General features: G+C 38.5%; 1 protein-coding gene across 1 annotated transcript in view; it reads right to left on the bottom strand.

Annotated features, from left to right (window-relative positions):
* The window catches only part of LOC311207792 (dermatan-sulfate epimerase), a gene marked incomplete at its 5' end in the record, with an annotated part of 196,788 nt that overhangs the window by 59,557 nt on the left and 111,547 nt on the right, over positions 1-25,684 (bottom strand). The window contains 3 exons of the mRNA XM_084284090.1: positions 1,198-1,366; positions 7,064-7,222; positions 8,357-8,475. Coding sequence (XP_084140216.1) covers positions 1,198-1,366; positions 7,064-7,222; positions 8,357-8,475 — 447 coding nt within the window. The remainder of the gene's footprint in view (positions 1-1,197; positions 1,367-7,063; positions 7,223-8,356; positions 8,476-25,684) is intronic.

Here is a 25,684-nt window from a genome sequence, read left to right as displayed (position 1 = left end):
TTTTGAGATATCCTTATAAGATACTGAGATGCGTAGAATGTGGTTGCAAGGAACAGGTTTATCACATATTCTCTTATAGAAATAACTGCTTGGCAAATCTGAAATCTTCTCCCAGAAGAACTTTGTATACACTAATCATGTGCCTGCAGTCGGCTACAGGTGCTGAGCAGAGGCGTTAGTAAACTAAACTATTGCTGTTGTCTTCACAGAGCTAAGCACCTCATTCATTTTATAATTTATTTATTCCTTTAGATATGGTGTATCAAAGTCCAGTAAGGAAAAATAATAGATTGAGAATAGATAAATGGAAGATCTTCCCCACCTCTTCATACTCAACTGATACGTACTGCAGTTGCATAGCTAATTGCAGTATTACTGATGCAGTTATTGCTGCAAACCACACAAACTAGTACATAGCCCCTTCAGGGATAAACAGTAGCAAAACCCAGAAGATTAGTCATAACTGTACCTTTGGCACAACCTTGATGGAAGAAAGGTAGAAAGTCTGAACTAATTTCATTTCTCAATTAGCTGATTTTTTGGGGAACAAGATATTGCTTGTAATGGATTTTTTTTTTTTTTTTTGGATAAGGAGTAGCTTTCAGGCTCTATCTCTGTCCATTATGATGCAGTTTCAAACACAATACATGAGAGAGGGGGAGAGAGAGAGAAGCACAGTCCTAGGCATTCTTGGCTTCATTACATTCTTGTGTTTGTTCATATCCATTTAAACTGTAATGGGATAAGGGAGCTGATAAGGAAGAATAATGAGCCAGATCAAAGAGAAACACATTTTGAAGTCTAAAACAACACAAGTAGTTTTGCATGTATTTGTTTCCAAATGTAGCTCACCACTGAAAGGAGAAAGCACAAAGTACTGGGGGGAAATCCTGAATTCCTGAAATCAAAATTCAAGAACTATTCTACCATCTGTTAAATATTGCATCCTGTTTCTAATTAAGCAGACACTAATATTTGCAGACACAAACAACAACAAAAAAATAGTGTAGCAGAAAACTATTAAAAACATAAATATCAAAGTAATTGACAGACATGTCTGTTACTTGTCGTGTGACAGGAACAGAGTATTTTTGAATGTACTTTGGATACATGTAATCTCAAAAATCAATCAATGCTATGACAAAGTTAACGTGAATACTACATGTCCGCTAGGGAAAAAATAAAAGTCTTCCTTACCTGCTATTGCTTCAAGACTAGGGATTGCAATAGTGCTGTAAGTGCTAATGCATTTACAGGACCATGTGCGAACTAAGGTTTCCTCTGCATTTTCCAGGCCTGGCAATCTGTCCATGAAGAAAGAGCCCCACTGTTTAGATATATGGTAGGGAGCTTTAGGATGATGTCCCTGAAATAAAAATAAGTAAATATATAAATGTACAAAAAACATAAAAATCTTCCTTGTCTATCCAACCACAAGCATTAGTTTAAGAAGTCTGACTTTCTGGGAAACCTATGTTGCGTATCAGGAACAACGTGGCTTAAAAATGCTGTAAAACAGAACAATAACAATCCTACTCCTATACAGCCTTGAACTCAGGTTTACATAACTTATGGATTTCCTAGGGCATGAAAGTCACCTTTTGGTGAATATTTGGAGCACCTGAACAGCTCAGTACAGCTGGGAACTCTTCCCACCAGAAAGGAGTGACTCTATAGGATGTTGAATGGTAGATGGAAGAATTGTGAAAAATGTAGTAGTATTTCACCTGTGGCCTTTTACATGTTTCTGAGCTGGTGAATGAGAACAGAGTCACAAGATCCATGGAGAGCCATTCAGTTCCCTAACAAACTATGAAAAATGATTTTTTTTCCCTGTATGTTTTCAGTAAACAACTTCAGACTCATTATGTTTGAAAGAGAGTGTTAAAGCAGCATTGGGAAAATCAATTTTGTTTTTGCAGTTCATCTTGAAACCCGCTATATATTGCCATGAGCAGCCAGAAAAAGCTCCAGGAGGCCTCTACAGAGAGATTAAAAAACGGAAAACAAAACTGCAAACCACACTGCAGAAAATCTGTTAAAGTCATTTGTGTGTAGTCATTTTCAGGATAGCAAAGCAAAGAACAGATATCCTAGTGTGTGCCTCCACATTTGTGAACTGTTGTACTTTATTTTCCATTTAACCCCTTTCTTAGTAGTTTTGAGAAATTGCTGGAATAATTTGTATTTATGACAGGAATCTGTGGCTTTTGATCACAACAAAGCTGTTGATCCAGACAAAAAAAAAAAAAAAAAAAAAAAAGTTAGTAAACACAGAACAATTGTTTCAGTGATTTTGGGGATGAGAGTTGGAAAGTGATTTGGACAAATATAGATAGTGTTTTCTGTCTTCTGATGTAAATATGTAATGAAGCTTGGAAAAGCTTGGCCAAAACATATCTTTAATTTCTAAAATATCAATTTTACTGTTCTTCAGGAACAGTCTTTTTCTTTCTCACTTAGGAGTAACATAATACTTTTTTTTTTTTTTTTTTTTCAAATCTTATCTTGCCATGTAAATCCCAGGACTTCACAGAATTTATAGTCAAATGTAGATGCTATACTGAATTAAAATTATTTGCCAGCTGGATGACACATGCAGCTGTTAAGGTGATTAATTAAAAAAAAAGCAAACACCAAAGCCCAATACTGACCCACACAAATGTTTGTACAAAAGAAAGGGTCTTGTTTATTGACAAGAGAAAAAAATCTGCTTTTTGAAATGAGTGATCGGTTCAAAAGGCAATTAAAATCACAGTCAGAGGAAATTATTATTATTTTTTTTTCCCTTCAGATATGTGATACTTAAGAGTAGGAATTTCTTACTTTTTAAGGAGGAGGAAGATAAACACAGTATTTATAACTCATGCCCTTAATAAAACCAAGCACAGACATGAGCACTGTCATCAAGTACCCTGATAGAGAACTCCTAATGTTTTGCTGCTGGCTTATTTCCACATGTTTGGTAGCAAGGCTATATCCTCATCTCAAATCTGATAAAAAGTTGTCAAAACTTTGCCCATAGACTTAGAGGCATCTGCTGTCACTCCCTTTGTCATTACTAACTGCTGCCTAGAAGATGTCTGTATCTCACCTGGAGTACACATAACCCACATAGCAAGACAATGTGCCACAATGTCTATATATCTGCAAAATCAGACATAAGTTCCCTGGTAATATCCCTACTCCCCACACACCTGGAGATACATGTTCAACAGCAGGGTTGATGAGCTCTGGAAGGTCCCCCAGCCTCTCCTGTAGGCCCTCAATGTGGAGTTTACTCTCCTTGTAGCGAGGCAAGTCCTGAGAAGTGCTATGCACCCTCTTCTTTCATATGTAAAACCCCCAAAGATGTGGTTTTGCTCTTACAAATACTGGTCAGACAGCAGGAGGAAGTTAGATGTTGATTATGTCAGATCAGGGTACAGAACCTCAAAGACTATGTCTAGACATCAGAGAATAATGATGGTACAACTGTTCCACAAGACCCAAAGATTTCCACTAAATTAAAGCACTTACTATCCCTTACAAGGGATACTTACTATCTAAAGTACTTACTATCCCTTACTAGGGATACTTACTATCACCTTTACTTTATTATCTGCAGAGAAATAGGGCCTGTTAACAGACCAGACAGCTTCAGCTAATGGGACCCTTGGGAAATACTGATTTGCCAGCTTACCAATGGCCTGTAGAAAATTGAAGTGGGCAGGGAGCTGAGCTCTGAAGTTTTACTCTGTTTGGTAAAGAAAAATAGATATAAGGGAGATGGGAGTGAAAAATCAAGCCTAAAAGCAGTGTATGTTTAGTATGTTATTTTTTTTTTTAAAGGCATTATTTAAATAGTGATTTGCTGTCTATGCCAGTGTCTTTGTACCAAGCAGGGGGCACTAGGATTACTTTACTCATTACCATAGACTGTACCCTGATAATGGGTGGCACCGATGGCTGTGTGCTTTGTGCCAAGGTAATAAAACCACCACTGACTCTTAGTGCTAGTAAAAACAATGCTTAAAATACAGTTTTGCCTGTATAACGGCAAGTATTTGATGTGTTTCCACCAGCACAGCTGTGCTGGTAAGACCCACAATGAACAGATGCACCTGAGCAATACAGCCATGCTGCGTTAAGGACACTGTGTTAAGGGCATTGCTTTAATTGGCTGGGCTTTACAGCAGCCCACCAGGTTGTTCCTGAAAGTACCGTTAGATTTGTGGTGAAGATAAACAGGAATATAGAGATGAACAGAGCCAAGAGGCCCAGAGCAATTGGCCCCTGGCTGAGGTCACTCAGAGGAGTCCTGGAAGCTCAAGGGCCTGACCTCCCTGAAAGCTGCTAGGTAATACTGTAGAAATTGGGTTTGCCTTCTAACTGCAGAAATATTGTCTATTTCTGCCACTGTCTTCTTCTCGTTTTACTGCATTCATTCCTATAACCCCCCTTTTTTTTTTACATGCTGACTATCTCCTCTGTAATGATTTCCCTCGAAATCCTGGGATGAAATCCAGCTTTTCTTAGAGTTTTCATTGATGAAATTGATCACACATTTATAGAACAGAAGGAAAAAAACAAAGCCTCCAGCCAAGCAAGCAAACCCCCAAATCTGGGGGGAATCTAGTTTCAACACAATGCTTGTTTTTTGTTTTGTTTTGTTTTTCCTTGCATGCTGCAATTCACTTAGGAGACGATAATTGCATGAATAGTTTTTAGTCTGCAATTCTCTTGCTCATTTGGTTATGACTCATACATTCAAAAGAACTGTAGTTGTTTCCATAATTTCACAGTTGTGTGTATCTGGCTTATATCAGGCATTTAACTGAAGTGGAAAAGACAAAGACTGTTAATGAAAATGGAAATTACTAGGCTCCCAGTCTGTGTGCAAGGGGGTTGTTTTGTTCCCTCTCTCTGTTAGTGATGAAATACCAATCACGCAACTGAAAACAGGTTTTTTTGTTATTTCTTTCTGAAAAATGCAATTGCAAATTAGAGGCAATACTCCATTTATTTAATAATATTTTGTGAAGAATGATAGAAGGGAGGATTGTGTCTTGAATTAAATTTTTAGTCCATCTCTACACACACAGCGTGGCATTCAAAATCTGCAATAGTATTTGTTTTTGAGAAATGAATGAGAAGGCTAATGAACAGTACTAAACCTAGTTTGCTGCTGCCTAATTTTCAAATAATACCTGACTTTGTCCAGTCCTTTGAGTTGGCTTTCCTCCCCTCCTAACCAAAGGGTTAATGGGAGAAGTTGATTAGGGGAATAAAAATAAAACTTTCCTGGGCTTGTAAAGGGAGTCTCTTCGAACTAGTCCAGTTAAGTTAGTAGCGTCCAGTCAACTGCAGAGATATGGATGTGACCTGTTGTTCAGACTCCAGTGAGCAGCATGGTAATGAAATAATACCACTGACCTACCACGGCCCCCTTGGTTCAGATTCCTTTAATCAACACAATTCATTTCTCCCTTGCTTACCCGCTGTCACTGGTAGCGGATGTAAGCTGACCAGGGGTTTTGTGTGGTAGAGGTGGTGTGTCCCTGAGATGCTGCCATCTGTTATCATGACTGCCACGGTTTTAGTGAAATGTCAAACACCTGTCTAAAAGCCTCAATTTCCTGGTTGATAACTGCAGCGATAGAGAAGATGGATCTTGTGAGGAGTCAGCCAGAGGTATTGCAACAAGATTAAAAAAAATAATAATAAAAAAAATCATCACCAAGGGCTTAGAAACACATCACTCAATAACTCTTGCTTTCCAGGAAAATAAACCTGTGCTGTCTGCTTGTTTAAATATATATGCTTCAAAAGCATGTATTGAACACACTTTAGAACCAATGGTTGACTTAAAAAAAAAAAAAAAAAAAAAAAAAAAAAGCTAAAGCTTACAGAGATGTATGTTGAAAGATGCGATACACTTGAGTCTCCAGTCAGAGAAAAAAAAAGATTTTAGGAGGATAATGAGTTATTTTTACTACATAAATTAATTACACTGAATTATATTAACCTCTGTAACACGGCTACTCATTGTTTCTCCCCCTTTTTCCCTCTCCCCCCTTTTTTTTTGAACTGAAGAACACATAAGAGACTTCACTTTTTCTCCCCCCCCAGCACTTCAGGAAAAAGACTAAACATTAATGACTACATTCCCTTATTTTACTAAGTCAAATGTCCTTTGTTTAGAAATCAGGATAGTGGGGGAAAATATTAGATATGTCTAATATCTAATTAGATTAGATATCTAAGTAGATAACTTTAGTAAATGTATTTTCTTATTCTTGTTATTTGGGGGCAGGTTTGCAGAGGTCCTGTACTGAAACTGGAACTAGATTATAGTTCCTCAGCATGACACGCTGCAGGTAGAACTCTGCCATCTGAGTGCCGTTCCTTACTTGCTTTGTTCTTCAGCAGTGGACAGAAGGATAAACTGCAGTAACATTTCACCGAGGGACCATTAAAGACTGGCAGTAATGTTAAGAGTCTGCTTCTCAGCTGTGAGCCACCTGGAAATTTTATTATTTATCTGAGGTAACTATCAGTAGTTCCCATTTGACCAGTCTTAGGAACAGTTCCTCTTATCTGAGTGCAGCTGTCATAAAAATAAATAGCCTATGTGGGAAGCAGCAAATGAAGAGTTCTTTATATATGTGGAAAACACAAGTAAACTGTATTTCAGAGAGAATAAAAGAGTTTTAAAACAACCTAGTAAAAATTACAGCAGTGACGTGCAAGGAAGTGTCACAAACTCAGTGGAGTTCAGGTGCTTGACCTGATAAGCTGCTGTGAAACACAGGGCAGGTTCTTATTACTAGATAGAAGACTGTTTTATGAATAAGGGAGCATATGTACAGATCTTTTTCTGAGATGTGTGAGTTATCTCAGGGTAATGAAGGCTCTGTGGCACCCATAGAATACTGAGCTGGTACAGGATGGTGGCCAGGAGCATGTCTATGAGTGATGCTGCCAGCAGCCTGGTGAGATAAGCAGCCTCGTGCTCAGTACAGGAGGCTTTTCTGTAACTTGCTCTCTTCTGTTCTAGGAAATATCTTAAAGGAACACTTACCTCATATTTTCCTTTCTTCTCCAAGGGCTCAGATTCGGTCTCTGCAGGCACCATAACTTTGTCCCCTAGAAGCTCCTCTAAGATGAAGACAGTTTCCCAGTTGCTATAGTGATGAGCTGGGAAAATATCTGAGTGCATGCTGTCACCAAAATAAACAACCTGTGAGGGAATCAGCAAATTAAGAGGTCTTTGTATATGAGGAATACACAAGCAAACTGTACCTCACAGAGAGAGAAAAAGAGCTTTAAAACAACCTAATAAAAATTCCTCTGTGTTTACGGTTGGCCATGACAAACACAGATCTTGTTAATGTCATAGTTTGGAGTTTTATCTTCAATTAGTTCAGTGAGGAAAAGAATGGCTCTGCATCCCCTCCTCTCTCTGGACACCCTCCAGGGGTGCCCTTTTTGGGACTAATCCACAGGACAGCACTGAGATGTTTGACTGACAGAAGTAGCCTGCCAGAAAGCAGTAGAAAAGACGAAAAGGAAAATGCACAGAGCAACTGGAATGCATTTTGGATGACTTTGGAGACAAGGGAGAACACAGAGTGCAATCTTGATGATTCAGAACTTTTCTGCACCCAAGTAGTAGCCTAACCACTATGGAAACTGGAGGCCACCTTTTCATTTATTTGATCTATTTCCTCAGGGAGATTGATTTTGTGATGATAATCTGATTCTCCACAGAACTGTAGAAATGCATGACCATGCACCCAGAATAAAACACCTTAGCTAGAAAGTTTATGTTTACCAATAAAAAAACTTACATACTCCTTCCAGTTTTGGACTGCAATGTTTTAAACTTTTAACTCATCAGGAATAGTATGATATTTTGGACTCTAGAACGGGGCCTATCATTACTAAATAATTGAGGAATAGTTGATTAACTGGAAGATGATGAAAAAGCAGGACACTTTAGTTGTAGTATATAACTCCTGCAGCTTTTGTCACGCACCTAAAGAAGTATCAACTGCATCCCTTACCTTTCTTTTAGTACAGGGAGTGCACACAGAACTTTTCACCATGAACAAGGCAGGAAATGTTATGCAGTGGGGAAGGTGTGGAGTAAGCTCACATTGTGCATTGTTAGGCTATTGCTGTAATCATTAGTAATGAAGCAGAACAAAACAGTCAGCTTTGACGCATAATGGAATTGCCCCACCCCAAGGCAGTGTATGCAGAACAAACATTTGTGACTTATCACATCATTAACAGTAAAACAAGATTATCTGGTGACTTTTATACTGAAACAGGGTATTTTCACAAAGATTTGATCACACTTTTAACATACCTTGGGATCCAGCTTGCCAGTCATCTTCTTCAGTAGTTCATAAAGATGGATAGCATTACCTTGGGAATACCACCCCGGCTTGTCCAGTGATAACAGAGCCTCCTGCTCCTCGTCATTCTCTGGAACCAACCAGCAAAATTGCCTGCTGTTAGTAAGAGCAGCACATGCTTCTGCATTTGTAAGATGTGCAAGAAGCTGCCTGTGCACAGCTTGGAGAACATAGTCTATTTTGACATGAAAACTGCTCCAGTGCCTGGTGAGAGGTTCGAGTCCTGGTACTGACTGTGGGCTCAGTCATGATGTCTGGTAGCTTGGAATGGCTTGTATACAAAGTGGCACTTAAGATGTGACCTTGCACACTATCTGTTCAGGAAGCAGGAAATAAAAAGGGGAGGAAGACACGTCCGAGTAAAGAAGCAGCTGAGCCTAATCTGCAAGGGCTACAGAAGAGCTGAGGAATCAAAGCCATGGGCTTTGCCTCCCACGTGCTACAACAGTGAAGGTAGAAAATCACACAGCAGACTGATGGAGGAGCTGCTAAAGACCTAAGAAGAAACATGAGATAGGACGGAAAATAACAACACGTACTTTTCCGACATGAAAATTAGTTGCTACTTTTAAACACTGACATAAATTCAATGAAACAGGCCGAGGTAGTTCTTTTGGGAATTAGCCAGCCTTAGATCAGCACGTGCAATGAGCAGTTTCAGTAATCATCCAGTTTTGGGGAAGTGAACAGTATTACTGCTGGTGATGTAAACTTACCATATATCCAAAATGGCAACTGTCAGCAAACAGGAAGAATCGTTAGGATATGAAACTCCCAGGCTGTCCACTAACTGTGCCCCAAAGCAGCTGTATCTGTCCTGGTGCCCCTGTAATGTTATTACTCATCCAGATCCTTGTGCTATTGTCAGATGTACTCTTACCAGCTTCTTGCTGGAGCTCATATACTAGCCTTAGCAAAATGATAAATTATAAAAAATTAATTGGAAATGTTAATATTAATGTCTTTTGTCTGTCAATGTGGTTAAATGAAAGGGTCATTTTGTTATTCACTCTCAATCAAATATTTCTATTTTATTGGTTAGAAACCAATACAGTACTTTGTTCTGGCTTAGGCAGAACATCAAGACTTTACTCTTTCTCCTGCTTTACAGACTTCTTCAAAGTAATTCAGACATGTTATGGAGAAGACCTGAGACAGAGAGAACAAACTTCACTCAGTTAGAGATTTCTGAAAATTGAAATGTAGATTTTGGAAGAACAATGAAATGACAAGATGGCTTTATGTTTAAGTGCACTTAAGATGTACATGGCATGGTAACATTGCTCCTTTTGAAGGAGAAAAAAAAAAGGAAAAAGAAGTGAAGAGATACAGGCAGCCTACCATCCTTTAGTATCATACATCTAAGAATTGGAATAATCACAGGATTTATTCTCAGGGAAAACAATTCTATATTAAGGGTGTTTTCTAAACTAGGAAAGAACGGAAACTAGGAAAAAAAGAAACACACAAAGAAATTCAAACTAGCAATTAGTGTAAAACTTGTGTGTAATTGTCTTTTCCTTTATTTTTCCTTCAGAAACCTAATGACAGTAAGTATAATAACATCCATGAAAAGAAACTTCCTCCATTTGATATTTCCTGGCCTTTAACTTACTTTTGATCAAACAACTTTTGATCAAACTGAAGTTGTCGAAGTCCAGCAAGTTTGTTTTATTTTCTCTGCATTTTTAGACATATTTTTAAGGCTGACTGACTAAGTAGACATAATTTTCAAACAGCATGGACATAGGAAAAGAGCACTTCTCAAAACAACGTTTTTGAGCTGCTACAAAAAGTTTCTTGAAATTTGCCAAAATTTCTGAAGCTATCACTGTCAATGACAATGATCTCTTCATTCATTCAGTCAGGAAATTGTAGAGAACAATTGAGGCATTAATAAAAGGATTTTTAGAATAACAATATTACAATTGCAAATATGAGCCCTATGTGTTACAGCAGCACCAGGTGGCTCCAGCAAAGATCAAGACTCTGCTTTGCTGCTTCTAAGAAAAGGCATGAGGGGCAGCCCTGACTGAAAAAATTCACTCTAATTACAAGGTAAAAGACCTCTCGCTCTGTAAGACCCATTACTGTCACCCCTAGCAATGGGATTCATCTCACTTAACTTGATGCATCCTGAAGTCGGGCTTCTAATTTATAGCTATAATCTCAACTAGCTGGCCAGGCTTTCCTGGTAGGCAAAAAAAGTGCAAGAAACACTTTCTAGAGGTGCCAGCTCTGTAGAAGAAAAAGACTAAATTAAGCTAGAACTTCACTTTCAGGCAGTGAAATTAGGGAAAATTTCAAGGCTTGGTTTCTTCCTCTGTACATGGAGGCAGCAAACAGCATCAAGATGTTTAATTAATTACAGGAACACCTTGATTTTGGAAGGAGCTTCAGAAAGCTGATGAATTAGGAAAGCTCCTTTATATTTCAGATGTTAAGTTACTGAGATAATGGATCAGGCAAACCTTGCATCTTGAACTATCTCATATGGCTGCTCATGCTCAGACAGCTAGCTCAAATGTGTGGTGACTGTCAGTTTTATTTATACAATCTAAAGTGGGAAAAATTGTACACCTCAATGGTGTTTTAGCTGCAGCAAGACACTAATAAGAAAGGTTTCTAATCCAGTTCCACTTTCCCTGTGGCAAAATATAGTCAAGAAAATTATTCTTTAGCACTGACTGTTAAGGCCTCTTTTGGTTGTTCTGCCATGTGAAGAAAAATACATAACAGCTTAAAAACCATTAATGACACAATTGGCTCTGGCATTTTATTATTTCCTTGCAGTAGTGGCTACATGACAGTGCTAAAGAAATCCAGCTATGTCCTGAAATAACGCTGCATAAATGTGATTATGAGACCTCCTAATGTATCTTAAATATTCTGAGTCTAATTTTGGCTGCACTCACACAAGAGGAAAACTGCTGCTGACCTTCCTTCTATCTTGCTGTTATTGATTCTTAAAAGTTCATACAAAGGTCAGAAATGCTATAAATATTACTCCAACAGGAAGCCACACATATACAGGCGGGGATGCTAATGCTTCAGGTCTTACAACTTGGGCAGAAAGGGAGATGTCCTGACAATTTCAAACAGACTGGATAACCAGAAAGAATTTCTCAGATGATTTAGATAGAGCAACTTGCTTCCTTCTGAAGTCTAATATATCACTACAGCCTGGATTCCTGGCTGCAGACTAAAAGCATGCCACAACAAGAAATGCAAAAGCATTAAGTAAAATTAAAATTATTAAAACTAGAAAAGGATTCTATTAACACACTCACCCAAACCTCAGCAGTGATTCAGAACAATTTTCCTGAGGGGCAATTACTGTTCCTTTGTAACAATAATAACAAAACCTTGCCTCACGCTGGGGCAGTATTAGTACTGCTGGAATGGCCATTTGCATATTACTGTGTCTAACAGTTTAGGGAACATATTCTGATTCAGAAATGTAATTCATAAGCAGATACGTATTTTCAGATAAACTAACACAACTCATTATCCTTCTTTTCATAATTTTCTTAACTGTGCATTGCAGGTTTATAACATGGGTCGAGGAACATCTGGTTCCATTCTAAACAAATATGCAAAAAGTAATCAGTGAAGCTTATTCCCATTCAGCTGCCGACTGATGGTAATTTACTTTGGCGCAGAATGGTTTATTCGGAAAGACTGCACACGCATGCTTACTGTGGCATGCTTTGCTATCTGTTTACTGGTCACACCTGCCCAGATGGAGGCCTGAACATGTGAGCTCTTGAGGTTATGTCCAGACTGAGAGTTAAGCCAGGGTCAGAGCCTGCACTGAGGGTGATTTTCACCAGCTCATCACCTGTGGGACCACCCCCCCCACTGCTGTTTAAGTTGTGTGGCCACACAGTGCGTGTTAGTCACACGACGGGGCGAGAAACCACTGGTGATTCACCAGAGAGCCCGGGGAGATCTTGCACTGACGTGGCTGGGCAGATGCTGCGGTAAGACACAAATTCCAAGTGCCTGTGGGTGATGCCAGCCTCAGAAGTGCTATGGCTCAACTTAAGTCTGTGTGCAGCTCCCCAGTAGTCTGTTTCTCTGCCTTCCTGTCCTTCTCCTGATATTCTTTTACTTGTTACTGGCAATTTTTGTATAAACCTAGTTAGGCTTATTAGGGTTACTGGTATTTTTTGTTCCTTTGAGCTGTGCAGTAGAATAAAAATGTTGCCACTCGTGTATACACCTGTTCTTGCCTCCTCCTAACGATGGGCCTGTCACTATGTGTAGGCACGTAGCACAGATGTGTGTATGTGTTTACCAAAGCCCTGCTTACAACCTCAAGGGGCTATTGTAAAACAAATACATATTATGACCCACAACTGTCATATGCCTCTCTATAATTTAAAATAATGTCATTTTAGGCCCTGAGGACATTAATATAAAAGCTTGTTTTAGTTCCAGCCTGGCTTGCAAGCACAGTCTGATCCTAGATGGCATTTCGAGTTCACTTCAGAAATACAAGGCCTCATTTTCAGCAAGTGACTTGGGGCAGGAAACCACATCGTTTTACAGGTGAGACAGAATGGACCTGCCTAAGAAAAATCCCTCTGGGGCTTCTTCCAGTGGTAAGGGTAATGAGACGGATGAGATAAGTTCCCCTACAGACCATGTCCTCCACAAAGAATCACGATCTTGATGGAGGCAAGATTTAATCCCAAATGGGCCCAACAGGTGATGGATAATGTGCAATAGCACCACAGCAGCCCTCACCAAGTGACACTGCTGATGCCTCAGTGGGGCTAACCCCTTCCCTCTGCTTGGATGGAGGCAACCTCGTTCCTGCATGCATGCCTGCTCTCAGGGTGTGGGATGTACCAGGGGAAGCAGTGCCTGCACTGCTGTGGGCTATTGGCCATAACCATGGTGGTCCAGGGGCACAGGTGGGACATGGGAGCAGCAGATGAACACATGGATGCTCCTCCACTGCTAAGGCACAGCAGTTATTCAGTTCTTGCTACTCTGAGTATGCCTCTGACAAGCTGGAGCTTATTGCTTACAAACCATTTTCTCTCTACTGTAAGAACTGAGGTGAGATGGAGGCAAAAAATAATGCCCAGACATCCACTATACTGAAAAAAAATATTTAATGAATTGCTGAAATTTCACTGCTCTTTTTCCTTTTCACTGGGAGATCCAGCAACTACTGAGACTCTGGAATTGTCTGTCCTTCCCTCAGAAATGTCCCAGAGGAGAGGATTAGCTGCTAGTCAGTATTCATGCAGGTATCATTGTGTGTTTTACCGTCCCTGAAAATACTTCTGTGCCCTGGAAGCAGCTTGAGATCCATCTGCCCTGCACACGCACCAGTGCTTGCTAGCCTCCTATCTGACTGGATAGCTGCAGGAAAGTGATAAGGAACACATTATTCCTGTGATGAGGTGATGAAATAAAAGTTTAAGGCTTCCAAAGTGACTAGTGATTTTGGCTGTATCCATTTTTGGCTGTTGTATCTTATTTTTCAGAAAGTGCTGAGCCTGAAGATCAGTTCCCCTTCCTGCCCTTGCACTATTCTGCCTCTTTGCAGTGGATTGTAGTCGATGAGACAAAAAATGAACTAATCAAAATTAAAATTCACCTTTGAAAACTGTTTTTTTTTTTCTTTTAATTTTATGTAGTCAGTGATACAACTTTCTTTTGCTCAGTAACCCCAAAATATACATGCTCACTCTTGCGGAGAACTAAATAACAGTATTAGTTAAAGCTGGCAATATTCCAAAAAAAACACCATAAACAAAGCAGAGGAAAGTATGAATACCATCCTGTGGAAAACACACACAAACAAAAACCCCATACTTATTTCATAATAATGCATAAGTACTACTTATCTAATTATTAATGCTTCATTTTCTCATGATGGACTTGTGTGTTTGTGCTCTTTTATAAGGCCTAATAAGACCAAAGTGAAAGATATAGTAAACTTTCAAAGTGCCCTGGGCATATAAAAGCCACAAACTTCTTAGAGAAACAAATTTTAAAAATGTTTTACAGTTTTAGCTCCACTAAATGCCTTTATTTTGATTGAAATCAGCACTGCTGCTAAAGATTAATTGTGCCAAGCATTAGGGTACGTAGAGACAAGACTGAAGTTTTACTTGTTTGCAAGAAAATCACTATTTCCTTTATAGCAGTTAGCAAGTAAGTTTCTTTAGGAAGTTTTGATTACTGTCCTACAGGAACTGAAAATAACACATCACTAAAGATTTAGCAATTTGTTTTCAAATCTGTCAAAGCATTAATTTTATACCTTCCCAGGAATAGTCTGGCTAATGAACAAAGCATTTCTGTTTAAAACATTGAAATGATGAAATACAAGCAAGGCCTTCTTTTCCTTATTTTTGGTAAATGATTCATCTGCAAGTTCATTTCTAGAATTAACTCTGTTCATGGATGGATTTGGTGAAGCCTTTTCTATTATTTTATTAAATGTCTCTATAACTCACGGAACTTCTATTTTGGAAGGGTAAGAGGGACAAAAATACTGAGTTTCATTTCTTTCTTGCATATATTTTGTAAGCTTTTTGTTTGTTTATTTGTTTTTGTTTTAACTGGGATCTTTGGGAGGGTGCCACATGACAAGATAAGAAATGCATTCCCTCCCCGGAACTGTTGCATTCTGGACCTCATTAGTTTTGTAAGCAGACTCCAGAGCCTCATAAACGTGGAGCTCCCAGTATCCAGACAAATATCGCCGAATGTCTCTATCAATATTAATATTCTAGTTCTCCTAGAGGACATATAATTATGGAGAGAAACAAGCCTTTCCAGAAACCATTTAAAATTCAAACAAGCCAGGAGAGGAATGGTAACTGAGAAACCAAAACAAAACATATAATCATTTCAAGAACATACAGTTAGTTCAGTTCAAGCAACTGTCTATGACTTTTCTTAACAGGTTCTGCTTTGCTGCTGTACAAAAATTTGACATTTGCAAAATGCCCTTTCTTTTACCGAAGTACTGTCTGTCCATCATACAATCAGTACGAATTGAACTAATTCTTAGGAAATCGGAGTTTTAACTAATCAAGCTATTTTTCTACCATGCTTGTATTTAGAAAGAGGCAGCTCCAGCCGTGGAGAATTTGCAGACTGAGAGGTTGCTGTCCGAGGAAGTGCTGCCCCAGGGACATTGCAGAGTCACACAGAGCTTGCAGCTCTGCCAGAAAGACAAAGGCTCTCTTTGGCCCTGTTCAGCTGCTAAGAGGCTCTTCTTGGGTTATCTTCCAGAAAAGTTCTTTGCTTTTGAAATCGTGCTAATCTAAACCAGAGTGGTTTAACCTGAGCAGTGATTGGAGACTGTTGTGGCCTATTGTGGACTGTATCTCTAATTTCTGAGCTGTGTGTCTGTATGGGGAGACAGCACCATTCCTCTCAGGAAGTTGTTGTGGCTGGCAGTGTTTGGTTGTACTAATGACTAAGTACTGTGGGAGAAGCTCAGCTTTTTGGGTAAGATGGGCAAACATTCCTTGAAGTTTTCAGGAAAAGGGAAGTACTGGAGGGAAGCATAGATGAGTTGAGGGCTACCAGCCAAACATTCTGACCTATCCTGTGAATGCACACAACATATCTTCCTTGCACCAAGCAGGCTGCTATCATGCAGCTGAATGTAACTTTCTAAGTCTCTCTAACAACACCCACTGAAATAAGACTCACTGGAATTTGCTCTTCTACACTGAAAATCAGGACTGCAGTGTGGTGGGGAAAAACTTCCTGCCAAGCTCTGACACTGAAAGTAAGTAAGAAAGTAAGAAAGAGGGAAAGTTCTTTAATCCTGTTATGGCAAGTTATTTTTTATTTTTATTTTTTTAAATATATGTATATCTTAGTATTTTAGGTATAAACCTTATTATGTAAAGTGAATAGACAATTTGATACAGCTGCTGGAAGGAGCCTTTGATTTTAATTTCTTAATTTCCCTAAATTCAAATAGTATAATGATCATGAAGTAGACAAGAGCATGCATAGCTATTGCACATACACATTTGCTCAGAATACAGAATAGACATTTTCATTAACTCAGTTTTTAAAAATGTACAGCACATGTATTATTAATTTATGATATATTATTAAAAACTAACATGGCAAAGTTGAGTTATAGTTCATATGAGAGCTCCTTTTTTTTTTTTTTTTTTTTTTTTTTTTTTTTCCTTATTACCTAAAATCCTTACTTTATTTTTATTAATTGATTCTTTTTCATATTCCAGCTCTTCTAATATCAGCTACCTCTGATGGATGGGTGGGGAAAAATTCCAGTTTTACATCAACCTTTAAAGACTAACTCAAAATTTCATAAATAAAATTTGAAACAAAATAATAATTAAAACAAACAAACAAACAAAACCCTCCCTTCTTCCTAATCATTAAGAAGGCAAAAACATTTTCTTAATCTGTTCAGAAATGCTAGAAGACATCTACAGGGCTTGTTCATATAAGTTATTTTGTAGAAAGGATTAACTAGACAACACAGTTTTTCAACTCTTATCCACTATCTAGATGATTTGATGTTGAAGTTGTGCAGCTATATATATGTATATCAATTTATACATATATATCCATATATGTTTACATGGTAATACATGTAAAAAAGTGGAGCATATGGGTTGCATGCTACCACCCTCCTTAGCATGAAAAATTGTAAGGAAGAGCAGCAGTGTCAGTCCTGGGGCTGTACAGTTTATTCCAGCACAGAATATAAATCATCTGTGTAAGCTGGGAAATATAGAAGGAGGTATATAACTGAGACATAGAAAGTGAAGACAAATTCCTCATTGCATAAGTTCTCAATGCAGGAATTTGCTATTTCCCTGTCCTAGGGAGCATGCTGCTTGCTTACCTAGAAAGTGTCTTAGCTGCACTTGCTTTGCTCTCCATATTTACATTTGTTACTTACTAAATTGATAAGATTTTAGAGATTGTGTTATTTCAATGTCTAAAGTAACACGTACCTCTCCCCTTTAGGAGAGAAGGCATGAGAGGGAACAAATAATTGCCTACATTTAAAGCAGTGAAACAGAATGGAGATGAACACAGAAGCAAATAGGAGGCAGCTTTACAGAGGGAACTAACAGAATGTTATGCATTGCACAAGTTCTGCAACATGCATCTCAGCAGAAAAAGTAAGTCTCTTCTGTCTTCTCCATTAGGAGATACAGTATAACTCCTGAGAATGAAGATTATTATGTTCTTCTCTAACACTTCAAATTTGAGTTAGCATCATGTTCTAATACATGTTTTTGTGACAACTGTATTACTTAAATTATTTTTTTTTTCTGTTGAACTGCTTATCTAGAAGTCATAAACTATGGAAAAAGCAAAATTATGTATCTTTGAATATACACTTTATTAAAATATTTCCTAAAATTTATTTCAACTACCACATGCATTTTGTACTAGAAAAGAAACAGCAAAACCTTCCATGTAATTTGGGGAATGAAACGTATCCACACTGCCTTCTGGCTGTTAGTGTCTGTTCAAGCATACAATAGTTGTAGATAGTTGTTATTAAAACCTGGCTCAGCCTGTCCCCTCACTCAGAGAACAACCCCACCCAAGCCCAGGACAGCTGCCTTTGCCCAGTGCTGCTGCTGAGCCTGGAGAGGTCAGGGCGGGTGGCAAGCGCCTTCCTGCAGCACAGGAGCCTGGGCTGGGCACCTCCTAATGCTGGGCAGGGGCTGAGGGCCCAGCTGTGCTTTGCCTGCTTCACTGGTGGTGACAGGAAGATGTGGAACTGGTTCATAAATAATTCCTGTCCATCCCTCTTATTAAAACTTTTTTTTTTTTTTTTTTTTTTTTTTTCGTTGAGAGGAGAGGAGAGGACAGGAGAGGAGAGAAATTAAAGAAATGCATCCTTCCACTTGTCTATATAAGCCATGCATGCTGGCATCCCTTTTGAGACTTACAACCTGTGATGGAAGCTAGGCAGAAGGGAAGGACCAGGTACATGTGCACATGAAAGACATGGAAAGGTGATGGCAAGGTCAGTCTTGAGGTCTGGAGACAATTTCATGGCCCTGTGGACACAAGTCATTGGATGGATTCACAGGAGGGGCAAAGAAGTTGGCAAGAATAGAACAACTGGCAGGGATTTCAGATGCTTATTCAGGCCTGCTCCAGGGCTAGATGTGTGTCCAAGGTGTCAGGGAACATCACAGTGAACAACAAAAAACTCGGTTCCTAAAAACTATTAAATCAGTTGAGTTATAGTGTAACTTTTTAGTTAATAAACTAATTGAAAAACATTAGGGAAATTAATGTTCTAAGAAAGCGGTAAAACTTTTATGTGTCAAACACTCACTGTAACTCTCAGAACAACATAACCAGGCTGGAGATGGCAAGGAAGAAAGGAAACTATTACTTTCTGAGAAAGTAAGCTTAAGCTTTGATGATTAACATGAAAGATTTGTAGTACTGTTTTTTTGAAGAAGTGAAAGAGAAGTGATCCCCAAGACGTTTCCTATAATTCTGCAGTTCCTTATCTATGCACTTTGTGTGGTTTGCAAAACCACTCAGTGTCTAAGTGAACATGCAATTTACCTTGTTTCTCAGAATCAAGAGCATTATGCCAGATCTCCGTATGTAGGAATTTCACAGATAAAATCTCTTGCTACTATTATTCCAGAAAAAATAATCATCTTGGAATGCTCAGCATTAGTCTGGCAGTATCTCAGACACCTGGGATCTGTGGACAGTAACAATATATAAATTCATTTTGCAGCAGATAAGAATCAGTTCAGAATGAATGTGTTTACTGATGAAGAGAAAAAGTCCTGTGGTTGCTAACTCTACCTAGAAAAACATGCAACATACATATTTAAGTTTAAAACATCTGGAGTCCTAGGTGAACAATAAAGAAGACTGAAAAACAAAGAGAGAAAAGAAGAATATGGTACATCACTTTTACCTTTTCCTGAGCTTTCAGTTTGTATGAAATAATTCCCTTTTGAACATCTGCTCCAGAGGGCTTGCTACTGACCAATGCAATGTCCCCTGATTGACTGTCAGCCAAGAAATGTCCAGGCTTTGTGTTCTCTGATGTTTTATTTGCCCTGTACTGGGTGGGAGAAGCAGAGCTGCTGTAGAGGTAGGTAGTTCTCTACTCACCTAAGATGTCCCCCATGCACAATAAGTCCACACCTGTTATTTATTGCAGCTCTTCTATGCCACTTACCACTTTCCAACTCTCCCAAGTGCTTCATAAACATTAAGTAAACCTCAGGATTTAGAAACTGGGAAACCAAGGAAGAGGTTCAGTGTCAAAGCACACCACATCTCAGTGCAGGCTTTCCTCATGATTCCCCTAAGTGTTCTCAGCTCTTTTCCAGGTCTTCCTAACCAGCTCCTTTCACTATTTGCTTCCAATAGCAGATCTGATGCCTGCAGTACAAAAAGCAACATGTGCTTTCTGTGAAAAACAATTCTACAAACTAACCTTAATAAAAGCTTGACATTCTGTGAGAACACACAAGAGAACTCTAAAGCTTCTTAATGAAAACCAGCACATACAGATTCATGGAAACTATGCTGAAGGGAAGCTTTCTGCAGTGGTTGCCAGCTCCCAATCTGACGGGAATGTACAACACACAACCCTCCATTTTTGCTCTTCTACAAACTGCCTCAATCCCAATTTCCAAATTAATGAAAAATCAAATGACAGTGTAACTCTTTAACGGGTGCTTTGTCTAAGATAAAAATAATTACACAGAGGACAAAAATAATAATAATAAAAAAAACTTTCCTCACTTACTGTTTACATATATATAATATACAACAAAGGATATTTTTTCCCTGCAAAGTTGTATTGGTAAATCTACCAATTATGTAGATTTTTTTTTTCTTCCAAAAAATTCCTTGTGGAATTTGACAGTGGTTTAAGGACTATTATGTGAAGTTCAAGATAAATGTGCACCAACTAAATTCACACAGCTTTGCACTGAGTCTTAGTACATTAATAAAGTTTACAAACTTGTACTGATCTATCCTGCAAGCAGCCGGACCTTAGCTGCTGTAGGCATGGGAGTAGACCAGCACAGATCACAGCTTCCTACGCAGGAGGTAGCCTGGTTCAATTCAGCTGCCAAAATAAGAATACATTTGAGATGCCTTATGGTGTCCCAGCACCTTAGTCTAGTTGCAAGCTGAGAGGCCATGGGTCTTCCATATCTCCTGTGCAAGACCCGCGTTGACTATGAAGTCAATGGGTCCAATGTATCCTACAGAGTAGAGCATAGGCACTTCCTTTTGGGCCATTGTACAGCTCTCTACCGACCATGTTGGTTAGCTCTTCATTGCCTATAATGAGAGTAAGATGAGTAATATCAAAAATAACTAGCTAGGGTAGTTTTCACACAATGGTTTCTATAACCATTCCTGGTACTTACTTATTGCTCTTTTTTTTTTTTCTTTTTTCTTTTTTTTTTTTTTTTTATAAAAAAAAATAGACCTCTGTGATTTTTGACATAGGAAATCACTGTTACGACGCAGTTGTCTGTCAATTTTTTACTTAAGGGAGAGGCTTGCAATTAAATGGCTAGAATTTGTTTCTGAATACTATCTGGCAAGAAGAGAAACCTACTAAGACAACAAGGGAGTAACATCCTATTTGTAAACAGAAGTTGAGTCTGATAATCATCTGTATGAGTTAATAAGCTTTCCATTGAGACCTTTTCCATTTCATGGATGAAATAAAATGTATTTGTTCAATCATCTTATACTGAAAATGCAGGAAACAGATCAAAAGGAAATATACATTCTCTTAATCCCAAAATAGCAGTTGACTTGCACGTTTTTTTTTTTTTTTTCCCTAATGTTCCTTTCAGTCCTATTGGATTTCCAATTTAGCTCTGACTTCACTCCCCAGTCCTGGACAGATGCTCTTATGTGTGCTTAGAAATAGAATGAAGATGAAAACAAATATTTTGTATAACCAGAAAGAATATTAAAAAAAAAAAAAAAGTTATATTCTAGAGTTGCTATTCTGAGTATTGAAATATCTATATAAATAATTGTTATACATTCTTCAGGTATTATATTATCATTGCCTGAGCTCCCATGCACCACAAGCCACTTGATCATTAATACTACATCTTAACATTCTCTTCAGTGAATCAAATTAAGCAAGTTCACATCTCCATCAAATGTAATCACTTAATCAGCCCTTTCAAGCTTTCAATATTTTTATGCAAGTGTAACAATGAGAACCGAAGTTATTATTTCAGAAATGGTCCTAGTAATGCTGTGAAAAGTTCCTTCTGCAAGCCCTACTCATGTACGGAAGATAATCATTTCTTTTTTTTTTCTTCCAAGTAGTATTGGGTCTTCACATTCCGTAAGAAATGCCAAATCTTTTTCAGCATCACACTTTATGTTAGAGTATTATCGCACTATAAATGTGATCTACATTGAGTGCTGACTACTCTGCTTCTAAATCGTGCATTTGGCTATGTTTTCTCAGAGACTATGGAAGAAAAAATCATCTCCCCTTAATAATATTTTCATGTGTTGGAGAAGAATTCCCTTAAGCCACAGAAGTCTGTATGCTGAACACAGTTTTATTTGAAATATGAACAGGTCATTTTGGTATTTTGGCTTTGGTTTTAAAAATACAGGCTAGGATACAACAATTCAAGTTCTGTGGGAATTCACTTTAATTTTTTAACTTTTGGCTGTCTTATTGCTGTAAAAAAAAAAAAAAAAAAAAAAAAAAGACTTTTTGGATGAATTGGGTTTCCTAAGCATGGCAGCTTTCATGTCTTATCTCCCCAATACTGCTGGTGCAATCCAGATCAAACTCTAGTTCCATTCTCTGCTAATATCCTGAAATAAATGAAAATAGAAAGTGACTTCAAAATTATGACAGAGAATTTTCTATCGATCCTGACTTCTAATGGCCTCCTTACCACATGGTATATGTGTTGAAATATTTCAATACAACTACTGTTCTTAACTCTATTTGTAGTTTATATAACTACTCTATGTTGTTAAAACAACTGTTATTTTTAAATGATGATGTATAGCAACCACATTTAAAGCATCATCACAACTTATAGATTTAGCAATATATTTCCCAGAAATAGGTTCTTTAGTAAACTTTCTCTAAGTATACAGGCTTGGAAAACTTAAAATAAACTCAAAATTCACCAGATCAGCAAGGTTTGACATACTTGACTATGAAGAACATTTCTTCCATTAAAATTAAACATAAGCATGTTCTGATAACCAATAACCAATTTTAAGAAATCATTGGTATAGAACTGTCTTCACAGAATCACAGAATTTCTAGGTTGGAAGAGACCTCAAGATCATCGAGTCCAACCTCTGACCTAACGCTAGCAGTCCCCACTAAACCATATCCCTAAGCTCTACATCTAAACGTCTTTTGAAGACTTCCAGGGATGGTGACTCCACCACTTCCCTGGGCAGCCTGTTCCAATGCCTAACAACCCTTTCAGTAAAGAAGTTCTTCCTAACATCTAACCTAAAACTCCCCTGGCGCAACTTAAACCCATTCCCCCTCGTTCTGTCACCAGGCACGTGGGAGAACAGACCAACCCCCACCTCGCTACAGCCTCCCTTGAGGTACCTAAAAAGAGCGATAAGGTCGCCCCTGAGCCTCCTCTTCTCCAGGCTGAACAAGCCCAGCTCCCTCAGCCGCTCTTCGTAGGACTTGTTCTCCAGGCCCCTCACCAGCTTCGTCGCCCTTCTCTGGACCCGCTCAAGCACCTCGATGTCCTTCTTGTAGCGAGGGGCCCAAAACTGAACACAGTACTCGAGGTGTGGCCTCACCAGAGCTGAGTACAGGGGGACGATCACCTCCCTAGCCCTGCTGGTCACACTGTTCCTGATACAAGCCAGGATGCCGTTGGCTTCTAACACAAAGACCTGTTCTAGCTTACTGCTTTTGATTACTTGAAATTATTACTGAATAATTATTGTATTATTTGAAAAACGTCAGTGTAGACCACATCAAGTTAGAAGGTCCAACTCCTTAAACTTATAAAGGATGTGAGGAATGTTTTAACAATTCGTGTCCATAAAGAACAATTCTGTTTGAATCCTGTCTGCCTCTGGGCCCTGCACTGGCAATTTAATTCTTGAACCACAGATGCAGTGTGTCCCAGTCTCCCCCTCATTCTAGTCAATTTATCACTTCTTAAATTTATGAACCTGTTTGCTTTTGTTATTCCGGACTTCTATTTCTAACACTGCTATAGATGTGTCTGTGAATGGCTGGGGAAGAATGTTTTAATTACTCGTGTGTCTGGGAGTTTCAGAACAACTAATAACAACTAGTGACTGTTATGGGATACTATGTGGATCTTTGGTATCTGGTTAGGGGGGGCCGAGAGATAAAGAGGAAGGAGAAAGAAGCTGAAGGGCGGCTGGGAGACAAGACTTGAAGAAGATGTTCCGTAAACTTGCTATGGTGCCCAGTAAGTACAAAGGGGGAGAGGAAGACTACGAGCCTTCAGCATGAAAGACCCCTAGAGACCCCCAGAAGAGACCCCAGAGGAGACTGCGCATGCTCCAGTAGGAGGGACTGCACCCCGGAAGCTAATTATAATAATCTATTTTTTTTAGAAGTAGTAATGAATATGTATTAGTCTAGGAGCATAAAAATCAGCTGCTTGATGTAACTGGGGTGCGTCCTGGTGGAGCGGAGACTCCCGGTGCACCCAGCGCTGTTTGCTTACCTCTATTCCTTTATATTCTTTCAATAAATCCTATTTTTTTATTTAATCCTAATTTGAATCCTGAGCCATTTATAACAAGGATATATTACTGAACCATAAAAAGTAAATCCGGAAGGATTAATTGCAATTCTGTTATCTTAACTTCCTCATTATGAATCTTTGGAAAGAGCTAAAAGGATTTTCACAGTCAAGACTCTCACTGAGTCCTTATGCAAACATAGTTTACAATTTTTCACTGCTTCTGGATTAGGACATTAGAGATTTTAGTTAAATATGCAGATCTGCCAGAGATAAGATTATGGGTAAATCATTCAATCTTTTTCAGTTTCTTGGCTCTAATAGAAAAGCTAGTATTTTTGGTTTTCTGACAATAGTTTATCTCTTTTGCCCATGAACTTCTTGAAGACAGAGCGACTCTTATCATGTGCTTGCACAATACCTTAAACAACAGGGTTTTGAGTTTTATCCAAGCCTTAAATATAATGTAATACAATCAATAACTAGGATTTTGCAATAGTGTTAGTTAGTTACTGCAGCTCCTTTTGAAAATGAAACGCTCATTCCATAGACAAAGAATTCTGTTTTGGACTATTTGGCAATTATGCTAAACATGTTTTCCAGTTTTAACAAAAGGAATATTGTTTATATGCAGTTTTGAAAGCTTTAGCTTTCTTTGAAATAGCTTTCCATAATATTTTTATCAGTTTAGTGCAAAACACAGTATTTAATATCAAAGGTAATCAGCTGAAGCAACCCCTGCTGTCTTTACACAGAAGTACTTTGCAGTTTTCAGTGTTTTGATTTTTGGATGAATAACTTCTTACTCCTTTTATCCTCTGTGGTACTTTGAACAGTATGCAAACATATAAAGAACTTGGCTTGAGACATTTATTTCATTTTTTTTTTTTCTTTTAAATAAGGATAGGCATTGGAGAATGTATCTACAGTTCAGCATTCATCTTCAAAAACAAACAGATGCCCTATTTCAAAGACTATTTAATTTTTTATTTTTAAATAAAAAAGGAGTTGTTTGTGAACAATAGAGAATATAATGGGGCCTAGTTTCATGTGAAGTTGTGTCTTGCAGTTGGATTTGCTGAATGTCAATAGGGTTCAGTGTCTCATGGATGCTTTTCCAGTAGCTAGGTCATCTGTAGCCAGACTCTCCTGTGTTGATACTTAGCTATCTGTTGAGGAATCAGTTTACACAGTACCCTTTCCTTGATCTGGGACAGACAGACCATACACCCTCTTTAGTCTGTAGAATCTGTAGTATTTCTGAGAATACTAAGCCATACTCAAATGTGGCTGAAACTGTGTTGCTGATAGAGGCCTGCAGTTGGGGATGGGAAGAAATTCCTATGTATACATGCCATGTGATTTCATAAGCCTCAATATTTTTGGAAAAGAGACTAAAGTTGAAGAAATAGCTTTGCAGATCTTCTGGCTAATATAGTTGAGGCATCGACCAAAGGAGCTCAAGAGACAGCATCCAACCCACTTTCCAACAGCTGGCTCAGCTGATAGCCATGTACCTACCATGCCAGTTAG

Source organism: Netta rufina (assembly GCF_964035555.1).
Source record: "Netta rufina genome assembly, chromosome: 3".
NCBI classification, from domain to species: Eukaryota; Metazoa; Chordata; class Aves; order Anseriformes; family Anatidae; genus Netta; species Netta rufina.
This window is presented reverse-complemented; position numbering and strand designations above follow the sequence as displayed.